This window comes from Centruroides sculpturatus, unplaced genomic scaffold (genome assembly GCF_000671375.1).
Source record: "Centruroides sculpturatus isolate CEXI.00-Female unplaced genomic scaffold, Cexi_2.0 scaffold1659, whole genome shotgun sequence".
Taxonomy (NCBI): domain Eukaryota; kingdom Metazoa; phylum Arthropoda; class Arachnida; order Scorpiones; family Buthidae; genus Centruroides; species Centruroides sculpturatus.
Window position 1 is genome coordinate 25,680 of NW_019385835.1, and position 14,791 is coordinate 40,470.

General features: G+C 32.7%; 2 protein-coding genes across 3 annotated transcripts in view; one reads left to right on the forward strand and one right to left on the reverse strand.

Annotated features, from left to right (window-relative positions):
• The window catches only part of LOC111642413 (voltage-dependent calcium channel type A subunit alpha-1-like), a 46,968-nt gene that overhangs the window by 18,915 nt on the left and 13,262 nt on the right, over nt 1–14,791 (forward strand). Inside the window, exons 1-2 of one of the 2 annotated variants that reach the window (XM_023388758.1) lie at nt 11,170–11,677; nt 12,682–12,928. In XM_023388758.1, coding sequence (XP_023244526.1) covers nt 11,663–11,677; nt 12,682–12,928 — 262 coding nt within the window. In that variant the 5' untranslated portion in view covers nt 11,170–11,662. Of the gene's footprint in view, nt 1–11,169; nt 11,678–12,681; nt 12,929–14,791 lie in introns of those variants that run through there. The other variant, XM_023388760.1, reaches the window with a different exon arrangement.
• Nucleotides 5,383–5,724, reverse strand: LOC111642414 (uncharacterized mitochondrial protein AtMg00810-like). Its single transcript, XM_023388761.1, has one exon. The coding sequence runs from the start codon at nt 5,722–5,724 to the stop codon at nt 5,383–5,385; it is 342 nt and encodes a 113-aa protein (XP_023244529.1).

A 14,791-nucleotide genomic window follows, 5' to 3' on the forward strand; every position in this document is an offset into this window, starting at 1 on the left:
AACAGTTATGTCTAGTAAAGAAAAGTCTTTTTTTATGCGAATTTTTTATATGCGCTTTTCTGTAGAACGTATCCACCGCATAAAACGAGACCTTACAGAAACTACCAGAATTCTGTACAGTAATCAGGAACCTTTTCTTCTTAGTTAAACAAATTTTCTTAACTAAACTATGATACACAACAAATATTCTATAATGAGACTCCAAACCACTTTTTTAAAAAACCAATCAAGCTCTCTTTCTGGCTCTAATCAATAAATGATAGTCCAAACCAAACCAATTATTATTAATATGATCTTTGAATATTATTAAATGAATTTTAAACCCATAATGTTTAGCAGTCTCAACAATTACATTACCCAAGTCCAACAAAGAAACATACAATCTTTTTGTTAAATTTTCTTCAAGGATACACAAACAATTTATCAATTCATTATTCCAAAATATTCTGTCATAAGTGACCAATTGTGGGGAAAACAGAACGAATCTGTTATTAAAAAAAAAAATAAACAAAGAAGTCTAAACATAGGTAACAATAACTACAGCTAAAAATGGAACAATGGAACCAAGTGATAGGTATAAAACGCCAATCCACTGTTCTTGGGACACAATATGACAAATGATATCATTAATGTCCAGAGTTAAACCGTAGTTAGTAACAGTTAGTAACAAAAATAGACTCTATTACACAAATGTTCAAGCTTTATAATTCCCAACAGACTTCAGAAATCCCTTAACACTCAACATTCAAATCTCCCTGAGTCTGCTCAGCTACCTCTCTCTCCACACTCCATGCCTCCTCTCCTTTTTTTGACCTGCTTTTCTCCTCACACTTCTGTCTGCCCTCATATCCTCAGGGTTTCCTTTTTTGCCATTTCTCATCTTTCCACTTAGACTGGATTTTGGGGGGGATTATCATTAATACTCAGGTGGTAAGCCACACAATATTATCTATCCAAACTTGTGGTAGATCACCCAAATACAAAATTAAGGGGCAATGATCAGATAAAACACAACTAGCAACAAAAAAGTCTTAACAGAGCCCCAGATACATGGAAATATCACACCAAAATCAATAATCAAACTACCCAAACTAGATACAAACATATAATTGTCTTTAACATCCTTTCTTAAAATGATTAAATTTTAGTCAACACTATTCAAGCAGTTTCCAACCTCTACTATTCACAACAACATCCTTAGATGATCTGTGACTCCTATCAAAATCAATACAAAAAGTGAAATAAATACATGTAGGGATAACATTTCTGTTACCCATACACTCATTAAAATCACCCAAAATAATCAAATTAAACTACAGTAAGACCCGCTTAATGTGTTTCAGTATTACGCGGTAGTATTGGAATTTTCCGAGATTGCACACAGTGTTGCAATTCCCCGAACGCATGTTTGCTGCGTCACAGTTGATTTATGATCGGTCATCAACTTTATTTTGTGTATAAAGATATAAACATATTATTTTATTTTATTGTGATAAATACGGCATTTTTTAGTTTTTACAATGGGTGATTGCAAAGAAAAAGAAAGTAAAGTGACAAGAAAAAGCATTTTGCTGGAAACTAAAATGCAGGTGCTCAGACGATTAGATGCAGGTGAACAGCAATCTGATATCGGCACTGCATTAAATTTGTCAACTTCAACAATACAGACAATTTTAAAAAATAAAGAAAAAATTGTATCATCAGCAACTACAACCACAACGACTTTGGCAACAAAAATTACCTGTACCAGAAGCAATGTGTTTGAGGAAATTCAATGTGTTTGAGGAAACACAAATTCTGGAGGGGGAAAATTTCAGTACTCAATATAGGCTAGTATACTATTCACACCAATTAATATTAATTGGTAATTAAAACTCACTGTGTTTAGCGTTACTAATCGTTTTTTCACTCGTTCAAGCACTTTCGACGAATATATTTCCGTTGTCTTCAGGCGAATAGAATGTTTTAATCGAACATGACTGTTCAAGAGAAGAACACATATAAATTTAAAATTAAATAATTTTTTGATATGAGTCTGCTACGATTTGAATTGTGTGTGACGTTTCGAATATGACGAAATACGGCGCATGCGTGGTAGTGCTTCCTGTCAGTGCCGTGACATGTGATGTAACTCGCCATTTAATTGTTTGTATAAGGCAATCCATATATTAGGCAGCTCCAGAGTAGGCGTGTTGCATGTTTCAAGTGTTGTTATATATATTGACTCCCATATAAAGAGTAGTCTTCAGTCATTGCATGTCCTGAGTATAGTGGAGTGGGTCCATAATGGGTCGTAATTCATGTCGCATACCCTTCTTGCCAGTTCAGTGCTGCATCTTCTTTTTGTTATATCATCCTGGTGTTCAGTCAGGCAGGTTGCCAACATTCTTGCTGTGGCCCCAATGTATTTCATGCTATTCCCTGTTACGGGATTTTCTAATGGAACCGCATAAATTCCTGATTTCTCAAGGGTGGAAAACTTGTCTCGGTCATTGCAGAGCAGTCTGCGCAAGTTAGGTAACAGAGCAAGGGGCAGGAGTAGACCATGTTGTTTAAATATGCGGCATATGCGTAGAGAAAGTGGACCGAGGTATGGAAAGGCCGGTTGTACGGGTATAACTTCCCTCCTACTAGTTAACTTAGAGATTGGGAACAGCGTCTCTTGACCTTGTTGAGTACATGTGTGTACTTAGCATGTGAGAAACCCACTGCACGTACTGCTAAACTAATATTGTTTAACTCGCTGTTTATGAGATCCTGTGTCAATGGGAGCAAAAACGCTCTTCTTAGTAGGACGGCTATGGTGGCATCCACATAATGTGCAGGTTGAAATGCATTTGCCGGGATGATGTATGGCCCCTGAGGTTTCCATACATCATCCCGGCAAAATATCATCCTCGTTCGAGCGCTTTTGACGGAAATATATTCGTCAAAAGCGCTCGAACGAGTGAAAAAACGATTAGTAACGCTAAACACAGTGAGTTTTAATTACCAATTAATATTATTTGGCATGAATAGCATACTAGCCTATATTGAGTACTAAAATTTTCCCCCTCCAGAATTTGTGTTTGACTTCTGAATTGTTTGAGTTAGAAACAGTTCAAATATCAAAATATTACTGTATTTCATTTGTCATTTTTATGAATGATTACTTACCTATGGTTGATAGTAAAACTTTTTCTTCCTTGTCCTAACTTTCCTATCAGTTTTCATTAACGTAAACCTGATCACAAGCACAAAACAAATTGAAAATTTTATTAATACTCTAAAATCCATGGACAAATTGAGACAAAAAGCATGCTTACTTGAATTAAAAAAATATTGAATAATGGAGTTTGCACTTAAGAATTGTAAAATTTTGTGTGGTGGATTTCCACAGTTTTCAAACCTGATTAGAGCAAAACCATGTTGTATTGATAGAAATGCTGTGTTATACAAGAGATACCTGTAATTAAAGTTTAAAAAAATTCTGATTTTTTTTTTTAATATTAAGAATAACTAACATTTTCATTTTAATATTCGGGTCTATATACTTATAAATTATACTATAATAGCAAATATTAGCAAAACTTTATTTAATTTGATTAATAATTTAAGTAAAATTGTGTTAATTTAAGTGTTACAATAACTTTTACAAGGAAAACATATGGTTATGACTGACAATGGTATTGCTCATGTGAAATTTTAACCAAAACTTACATCAAATGGACATAAAGAAAAAGGTAAATCTGTTAATAAGTTTGAAAATTAAAAGAGAGTAAAAAGAAAGTGTGGTTGGCAGCACTTTTTTTTAAGAATAGGGGAGACATGATTTAACTACATCTTAGACAAAATAAAGAACTGAAAAATTTGAGATTGGGTATTTTTTTTTTCTTTCTTTGTTTTGTTCTCCTTGGATTACCAGTCTCTGAAAATCTTGGTGATGACCTTTTCAATATAATACAATATTGAAAAAAGTGCTGCCTAAGACCAGCCAATAAAAGTAGAGAGATATAAAAAGAAAGCCTGGAAGTAGCTTGTTATAAGAACAAAGGAATTGAAGACAATAGAAGTGAATTGAAAGTTTAAGAAATAACAGAAAAATAAATGAAAAGTATAAAAATTGCTTGTTCAAGCCACAAAACCTCCAATGTTTTGTTTTCAATTGTTTTGAAAATTTTATTACTCTGTAATATAAGCTAATAATTGTATAATAATAAGTTTTTTCTAGCTTATATAATAGTTTAATTATTATTATTTTTATTGATACATTGATGTTATTAGTAGAAAAAAATTGAAAAATCAAGTATGTACCATAATTCATTCTGAGTTCTGAAAAAAGGTGGAGAGTATTTTTATATTCAAAAAAATTGTGATACTTAAATTATAACATATGATGATGCAGATTTGATGTTTTATAACAGAAAATTTTAATAAATTCAATAAATAATATATATATATATATATATATATGTATATATACACTNGTGGAAACAATACTAATATTTATAGAAGAAAATTAATATTTTAATCTTTTCAAATTCAAAATAGGTGAAAATTACATTGATATATATTTATAATTCTTTCAAAGTAAAACAAAGAGCAATTTTCAGATTGTATATTCTTTTGATTAAAAAAAATCAGTGTAGTCATATTTCTTTCATTTATTATTAAATGTTTTTTCAATTGAAATATATAATTATTTAATTTTAATTAATATTGTAATTATTCAAAATTCTTCTTAACATGAGTTTTATATTCAAAACTATTGTTTAAAATGTTAAATAATATAATAATAATACAAAAAATATAGAAAAAAGTTATGTCATAGTATAATCTTCAATAACAAAATTTTTCCAGTTCATGGCATATTTGTAAGAAATTATAATAGATTCTTGTAATTACTTCTTGACTTACAATGATATTTTCTTTACATTACAATAATAAAAAAATTATCATAAACATAATTATTATAACAAACTAAATTGTTGAGTAATGACATAATTCAGATGAATTCAATAAAAGATCTAATGTTGCATGGAAAACAAAATCATTGCTAAAGAAATTTGTTCAAATCGTTTATAGCTTTTGAACAACAGTATTGACATAGTTAGGATTTCATTGAACAAGGTTTAATCCAAAAGTGAATAATTAAGATTGAGCATTTTATTTGCAGAGATCTGTAACTTCAGAACATTTCTGTTTTAATAAACCTGAATAAAGTAAGCAAATAATTGCTTTATATAGAACAACACAAAACAGAAAATTCAAATGTTTTCAAAAACTCTCCCTTCATCCCTTTCATTATCAGAATTTGCATATAATCTAATCAACAATGCTCCTTCATTTGCTGAGATAATCTCTGCTTCAGTTGTGGAGGTTGCCACTACTTTTTGTAATTGGCTAGTCCATGATATAGTTCCACCTTAAAACTTTGCAATGATTCCAGTTATTGAACATCTTATTTTTTTTGTCACCAGCAAAATCAGCATTGTTGTAGACTTTCAATTTTTCTTCTTTATTATAAATGATGCCCCAGTTCATATCTTTCAAGTACCAAAATATACATTTTACCTGATTCCAATTTTGAACAGTTGGTTTCTCTATCACTCGAGCAGCTTTATTCACTGCAAAGGCAATATCTGGATGAGACACTGTTGCAAGATAAATGAGACAGCCCACTAGCTCATCAAGATCACTTTCTTCACAGCCAACAGGGCTTGAGACTGCATCTGATTCAGCCATTTGGAATATTTCTAATATTCTTTTTGTGTAATTTTCTTGACTTATTGTAATTGATCCATCTTCATATTGTTTTATTTTCATGCCATTCCATGCCACCAAGAATACTGTCGAGAGATCCCATTGTCATATTGAATTCTTGTTGCAGAGCTCTCAAAAAATAAGCAGTCTCTTTCCTGTTGCTGCTGACAATCAGACCATCATCTACATAAATTGTAATGGAGAGTCAATTTTTGTTATGGTTTAGATAAAAAAGACAATGATCTGCAATACTGTTTTGAAAACTTGCTTTTCCCATAAATCCGATGAATCATTTATTCCAGTAATGTGGTGTCTGTTTAAGCCCATAGACTTTTTTCAGGAGACATACCCAATTGGTACCATCATCAAAACCCTCTGGTTGTTCCAAATACACTTTATCTTCAAGTATGCCATTCAGAAAAGCTGTCTTTACATCAAACTGTTCCAACTGCATATTCTTTGCAGCTGCTACCACTAACAAGGTCCAAATGGTGTCATAACATGCAACCGGACTAAATGTTTCCTTGTAGTCAATTCCTGATTTTTGGACATAACCTTTTGCAATTAACCAAGCTTTAAATCAAGTGCTTCAATCATTTGTAGTTTACTTGTACAGAACCCAACAGTTTTTCAAAACTTGTGCATCCATCAGATAAAAAAAAAACAATAATTGGAGGTTAGTTGACTTTTAGAGATTTCATTTCTTCATAAATGGCTTGCATCCATAACTCTCATTCAATTGCAATGCTTCAGAAAATGAGTTTGGATCTTTGATTCCCCAGCAACAACTCCTGTCATCATTAAGAATTCATTGCTTTCCATTCAGGATGGTTTACCTTGCTATCTCTTGCTTCTCCAGTTTCCTTTGTCAGAAGTTTCAGTAATTTGTTTTGATAAAAGTTCAATTGATTCTTCTCTTTTATCACATTCACTCCAATTTTTGCTTCCTCCAGAAGACGCCGTGATAAATTCTTCGGTTTTGATTTGATTTTCTCTGTTTTGGCACCTGACTTCCTCCAGTTCATTCCTTCACCTCAGACAATGAATTGGACCAACTCAATGTTAGAAGCTACTCTTGAGGAAAGTCAAATTCCACAGTATCACTGTGCCGATTGCAGACAACTTCTGCTTTGAATTTCACATCATGACTCATAACCATTTTCCTTTTAGAAGGAATCCAAACTCAAAATCCATCCTTATTGTTAACATACATGGTGTGTTCAAAACGTATCGGACCTTTGGTTGGCAAAAATAAATTTATTGACTTTGAGGTACAAAACCCTAATCCCCTTCAAAGTAGTCTCCTTGGTAATGTATACACTTTTCCCAGTATTCCTGCCATTGCTGGAAACACTGTTGGAACGCATCTTTTGGAATGGCCATCAGCCGGTCCATCGGATTCCGCACGATGTCTTCTCTCGACTAAATTCCTTTTAGCGGCATTTTCAGCTTGGGAAATAGCCAAAGGTCACACGGAGCCATGTGGGGAGAGCAAGGAGCGTGACGAACCACAGGAGTATTGTGTTTGGCGATGAATGGGCTGATGCATTATCACGATGGAGCTGCCAAGTTTTGATCGACCACAGATCCGGTTGTTTGCATCGCACAGCATCGGAAAGATGACGAAGGACCTCCTGGTAGTACTCCTTTGCGATGGTTTGGCCTTGTGGTTTGTACTCATGACACACCACCCCATGAGAGTCGAAAAAACTGTCAACATGACCTTTGATATTGCCACGGACCTGCCGTGCTTTTTTTGGCCTCGAGGATCGTCCCCGAAAGCCTGCTGAATCTTGCGAATGGTTTACACTCGGGTATCGCCAAGGTTTTTTGGCAAAATTTGATGTAATATCGCTGCTCACGTTGTTCAGTCATTTTCCAGCTTAGTGGAATCCGACGAGAGCGCACTACATGACCTCACTCATAGGCCGATTGCCAACGACTGACACTTCCTGCAGGCGGGAAAAAATTCAGGGCTGTGCATGACTGTCCCCTCCACAACTCCACCGAAGGAGGCCTCTCGTGCATCATTGGTTTACGCGGAAAAAAAAAAGGTCCGATACTTTTTGAACAGACCACGTACCCAACCATCTGTCCAAAAATAGCTTTATTGTCAAACTTTGATTGAAATTTCTTGCTTACATTAGCATCCAGTGCCAAAAATTCAAAGATGATCAAGTCTTCCTACTGGTCGACCATACCATAATTCATAAGGGGCTTTGTTCTAACTGAAGATTTTCCAGCACAATTCAAAAGATATACGGCAGTGTTGCATGCTTCTGCCCATGATCCTTTCGGTAATTTGCTTGGATTCAACATAGAATGTGCTGTTTCCACAATGGTACAATTTTTACATTCAGCTGCATCATTTTGCTCAGGTATATAAGGTGGAAGAATCCATTGTTCTATCCCTCTGTTTGTGAGCAATTCAGCAACTCTTTTGTTGACAAACTCTGCACCTCCATCACATCTAAATTGTTTGACATGTCCATTTGTTCTAGCTTCTTTTAAAAATTGCTCAAGCACATCATATACTTTGCTTTTTCCTGTTTCAAAAAGAAAATTTGTTAAAACTTGCTGAAGCCATCCTTGAAACATATTGTGGGGGTACAAAATATCGTGTGAATGAATCAAGACGATAAAATATAAGTGCTCAACCAGGGGATAAATTTATAACAAGCGTGCTTGGTGGAAACAAACGCTTATTAAGGGGAATCCACTGGACTCAATAGGGACTAGACAAGACAACCATTGAATTCTATAACAATATTTCTTTAATATACTTGGGAGAATACAGTACTCCCAAGATAAAGATGAGACACAAGAATACAGAGTCCGACAAATCTAGTATATCGCGAATCGATGACAAAAATCTCCCGACAATAAATTGCTCAAGCTGACGTAACAAGAATACATGGAAACATATCGACATAAATAGGGCTTCGACAATCTTTTCTTGTCTTCCACTCCAGGTAGGAAAAAGTTTCATAGTTCTAAAAATCTCTACGGACTTGCTTGCACAGGCTCTATATCTTCATTCCTGCACTTCACTCCACTATCCTTACTCATCTCCCGTTTTCTCCACTCTCTGCTTCCCTTCACCCCTCTCCCTGAGACACACCCTGTCCATAAAACACTCACCCCTCGGTCACACACCCCTGAATTACATAACTCCTCTCCACTGACTGTGAGTTAGACCCACCACGTGGCGAAGGGGGGCAAGAACAGATGTAAGGCACAATATGTAGTAAAGTGTCCCTCCTAAAGAATTGGTGGACATCTGCATAGATCAATTTGCCAGTAACTGTTGGACAATTTATTTTGTTTGAGCAATGTATGTATTTGGTGTACTGTACTTGAATGCAGTGCTAGAATGTATACTCAACAAAATGCATCATTATCATACATTATTGGAAATCTATTGGATATTCTATGAACATAAGTCAAATTCACACTCACTTGTCTGATTAGAACATATACAGTGAGATCATAAATATCTAATATGTATTGCTCCTAGGATTAACTTTTTTATTATTTTTATCACTTCACGAAAGTCTACTGATACTATTAGATAATATTTAGCTTATACACTTTCCTCTTTCATAAAAACCAAAGATATGGAATTACATTTTTGTAGATTTTATAACAGATATTAAAAAGTTAGTGCTCTCTTATAACATTTCATTCTGATGGTACAGAATGAATAACTGTAATATATAAACATAAATGAACACACCTTAAAATTTTGTGGATTATGAAGTTTTCAACTTGGTTAACAAGCCTTAGATTCATAAAATTTAAACTAGACACAAACAAACTATACAAATTATATCGACAGAGTGCATTTTACATATTAGATTTTACTGCACTATTTTTGATCATATAATACATAATGTGCACTCTGTCAATATAATTCTGTATATTGTGTTTAGTATATTTGTATTTTATTTATTTTAATTCATTCAGTTTCACATATTTACACTGTTTGTTACATTTTTGGTATATTTGATATTTGGACAAAGTGTTTGAACATTTATACATTTGAATTTCTCATCATTCGAATATAGAACCACCATAAAAATGTTCCAGAGAGTTGAAAATACCTGACAATGACACCTGTTGATCAAGTTGAAAACATTTGAGAACCCAACATTTATTGCTTTAACAGAGATATAGCATGGTTTTATCATCAGTGACTACCATTTTGTATTCATTTCTTCAAATATATTACCAAATCATAATATGTTGCATTCTGTGCAGTAAAACTAATTCTTAACTAATTGAATTTATAAAATTCCATGGAGTAAACATATTCAAATTTACAAACTTAAATGACTTCATTTAGTAGACTATATAAAGAAGCATATAGCATATATAAAATAAAGGATTAAAAAAAATGAATGATTAAACTAATCTAATCTGAAAATTGTTCTACTAAATTAATTTGAATTTGTTAAATTCAAAAGTTTATTGTATTTTCTTTCTTTGTTAATAAAAATGTCATTATTAAGTGATGACAATTTTGGTTTTACATAATTTCTAAATCAACATTTTAGCATTAACTCAAATTTTATTTTCTCAGATGTAAGGTAACAGAAGGAAAGTATTGTAATTTGTCAAATTTTGACTTTGAGTTTTTGCATTTCTTGACATCTTAACCTTTCTTCAGTGGGTTAGTCAGGTATGGTGCTATCCCTATGTAGTGGAGAATAAACGTGGGAAATTTTTAAAGTATTTTCCCATGCATTTTTTCTCATTACCATTTTGGAAAAGATTTTGTAAACAGTTATGTCTAGTAAAGAAAAGTCTTTTTTTTATTGTTACATAATTCTTTTTTTTTATGTGAATTATTTTTTTGCAGTAGTTTTTGGCGATATCCACAAAAGAATTTTGCAGATATAACCATTGGTCACCAGTGCCACATGATCACCCTTGACGGATATATCTATTGGTCACTGCTGAGTGGTTAAGGTCTACTGATTCCAAATACATCAAAAATACAGGAAAAAATTATGTGTACACCTGTATATTGCTTTATATCTCAAGACTTCATAGACCAATAGTTTTGAAATTTAACAGAAATATTTTTTCATATGGGCATTTATGCTATTAACATTAGAGATAAGCAGGGTAGGGAGTCATATCTTGAATTGGGTCAGACTTAATGAAAATTTTACTAGTTATTGGCAAGCGCCAAATCCAACAGAGGGTGCTGTTTTTGGGCCAAGATGGCTGCTGAAATGGGTAAGGAACCGACCACGTGTTTGTTCAGTGCCTGAGCCGATTCAGTTTCTATCGGTAACGACGTGGTCGGTTCCTTACCTGTTTCGGCAGCCATCTTGGCTCAAAAACAATGCCCTCTGTTGGATTTGGTGCTTGCCAATTGGCATTTATGATTTTTTAAAAACTCACCTTTAAAAAAAAAAAGACAAAAGCTTTATTTTTGGTGTAACTTTTAGAAATTATAATTGAAAATTTTCGGAATTCCTTCCTCATCTCCTTAATCTTCCTGTTCAGCTTTTAAAAGCTAAATCGTACAATAATAATTATTATTACCTATACCACTAAATAAAAATGATAAAATCAAAACTTTTATTTAATCTTGTAAAAATTACAGAAAATGTATAATTAAGATATATTATGAAACCTTATTCCAAAATTGATTCTCTGCTACAGAACAATTTTTTAATTTGTTTATTTTATTTCTTGAATTTTTCTGCCCTCCTGATTTGGAAGCTGATTAATTTTATTATAATCTATATGAGAATTTTGTGGTATTTGTTTATCTTTTTGAAGTTATGGTGTTACAGTTGATTGCAATTTGTACCTGTCTAACATCAATGATTTGGGGCATCACTAGGGTAACGAAATACGCGACACCAATTCACGTCAGCCTTCGTCATCCAATACCCATGGGACGATGGATAATCCTGAAGTGAGTTTATCATCATTCAAATCTGATTGTATTTTCCAATTAATTATAATTAACAAGGCATTGATTTGGTTTGTAATTTACAAATTGCTAGGCTGATGTTTTATGTAACTAGATATAATCAAATAGAAAAATTATCGTAATCTTAATATAAATGAAATTTTAATATTTCATGTCATTTGAAATTATAATTTAATTACAAATTATTTAAATGGAAAAACTGTAATAAAGCATGTCAATAAAAATTAATTTAGAACTATTCAAAGATTTCTCAAGCATTGTTAAATACAGTACTATTCACTAAAATTATTATTATATCATTATTTTTAAATTATTATAAAATGCCTGTAATTAAAAGTAATTTGGAAAATAAGTTAAATTTTTTCAAAATTTATTATTTAACTTTATATGTATTAGAAACTGTGTATGTCAAAAAATTTTAAAACTATATACTTTGATAATTCAAATCTTGGAACATATTCAAAACTAAAATTTAAAAATTTTAAATTTTTCATTTTAATAAATTACCAAATAATATAATTTAAACGTATTATATATTTCATTTTTTCATTTGATTTGCAAGAATATATTGTATTAATTAGTTGTTATTTATTCAAGGTTCTTGTGTACATTTTTGAATTTTCCAGTTTTTGGCACGTTTTATTAACTGTCTTACAGGAATTTTAAGCAAATTTCTATAATAATCATCATAAATATCATACATTTTTGTCTGTTTAAAAACATTTAAAAAGTTCATTTAGAAACATTTGACTAAATCATTCCATAATCAATTATAGACTTGCATTATAAAATTTAAGGTTGAAAATATTATATAAAATGTCATATATAAAATAGTTCAAAATGATAAAATAAATTTTTTTTACAATTATCAATACCATAATGATTACTAATTAATTATATATACATAAAATATACTGTAATTAACCTTTGTATATTTTTATTAAGGTAAATTTTTCAATATTTAAAATATTAATAAAAACTTTCAGCATAAAAATGGGCATTTGAGACCAAACGGACAAGAGATGCATGAAAGACCGAGATCTAGATCACCTTCACCAGTCTGTTCCAGACATCAATCCCCAACTCCACCCAGAACAAGGGGAAGATCCCCAACACCCATTGAAAGATCTCCTTCACCTCGAAGAACCAATCATGAAGTCTCTTTTTCTGATGCAGTCGGTGATGTGGTAGATGTCGCAAAACAAGAAACTTTTATTAAAACTAAAGATAAATGTATGTATATTTATTTTATCATCTTTTTACTTGAAAAATAGTCAAACAATAAAAACTGTAAACCAGACTACAGTTTATACATATTTTTCCATATCCATCTCTCTGCACTGTTGACATTAAGAGTGCCTTTTTAATTATATCCACTTTGTTTTCATCCAGGCCTACAATGGGGACAGCAAGTGGTGAGAGGTGGGGCTCAACAAACCTAAGACAAACCCAAGAATTTTTTGGGAAATTGTTTGCCTGGATTCAATCTTAGTTTCCCAGAGCAGTAGGCCAATGCTTCAACCTCTTCACTTATCTAACCGCTAACACCAAGTTTATATAGTATGTACTTGGTATGGGGCCAATCAGAGGGGGGACAGGAGGGCATCTGCCCTGGGCCTCGCAATATTAGGGGCCTCAACTTGGCAACTCAATATGTTAGACAAAAATATAGGAGAAGGCAAAGCAATGTCACAGCTTGTAGAACAGCCTTAATTTTACAGTTAAATTCCCCAAAAAAATACTTGAGAGAAACTTTTCCAATTTTTAATATAGAAAACACTTTTTTCCTCAACTGTCCATAGCTAAAGCAGATATAGAATTTATGATCAAACTAAAAGTTCCCTAGCTGGACAATAAAGCCTTTTCAGTGTCTGGTACCAGTAATACAATAACAGAATATATAGGCCTTTCTGAAATCCCTTGTAATCCTCTGAAGGCTCTCTGAAATCCTTCTGAATGTAAAAAAATTGCAACCGAAAATGAATCACTCCAGAATTTGAAATAAATCATTGATTAAAAGACCAAAAACCTGATGAAGAATATTTTCATTTTGCCTTTGAAACAAAATTGCCAATTCAATAATAGATGGATTTACATGTCAATTTCAAGCAATTTCTTCAATTTGCAAATTTTTGAAGTTTTATGGAAATTTAATGAAATGATCAAGAGAATATAGTTTCAAAGGCAAAATTTGTTAGACTAGATGTTGCTTTTCAGAGAGATTAGTAAAAAGGCAGTTGGACTAACGTAACCAGTTGTGTAACAAAAGAACAAAGAGTGCACAAAGATTACACACAGTCTTTACTCCCAGAAGGTCAGCGCTAGAAAGGGGAGAGTGAAACGAGGTCACCTTGCCCGAGGGGTCAAGAGTGCCACCAACCTTTTATTACGTCAGAACATTACAAAACATCGCAATCGTTGATTTCAACACACTCCCTCAACGATTGATCGTTAATACAATCCGATATTGCAAGTAAATTTCTTAACCTTATTCGTGTCTAACGGCTTTGTTAACAAATCGGCCGTCATCCGTTCACTCGGACAATAGATTACAGTAATTTCTCCCAAATTCTTTAAATCGCGTACAAAATGGTATTTTGTGTCGATATGTTTTGTGCGCTGTTGTGCTTTTCCTAATTCTAAAAGTCGAATACAACTTTGATTGTCCTCAAATATTTTGATAGGTGCTGTAATCAGTAAATTTATTTCTTCTAGAAGTCGTTTCATCCATACAGTTTCCTGGGTAGCTTCTGCCAAGGCTACATTCTCTGCTTCGGTGGATGAAAGTGCTACACACTGTTGCTTTTTACTAACCCAATTGATAGGACTTCCTTTTAGCAAGAGCAAATATCCTGAGTTTGATTTTCGGTCTATACGATCGCCTCCCCAGTTGGCATCTACATAACGTTTAAGTTCTAATTCTTCATCAATATTTCCTAATTTAAGTTTCTTCTTTTTTGTCGAATTCAGATAACGAAAGATTCTTTTTACTTCCACCCAATCACTTTCTGAAGGTTTTATTACTTTTCTCGCTAATATTGATGTACTTATCGCAATATCTAGACGCGAGTTAGTCACTAGATATAATAAAGATCC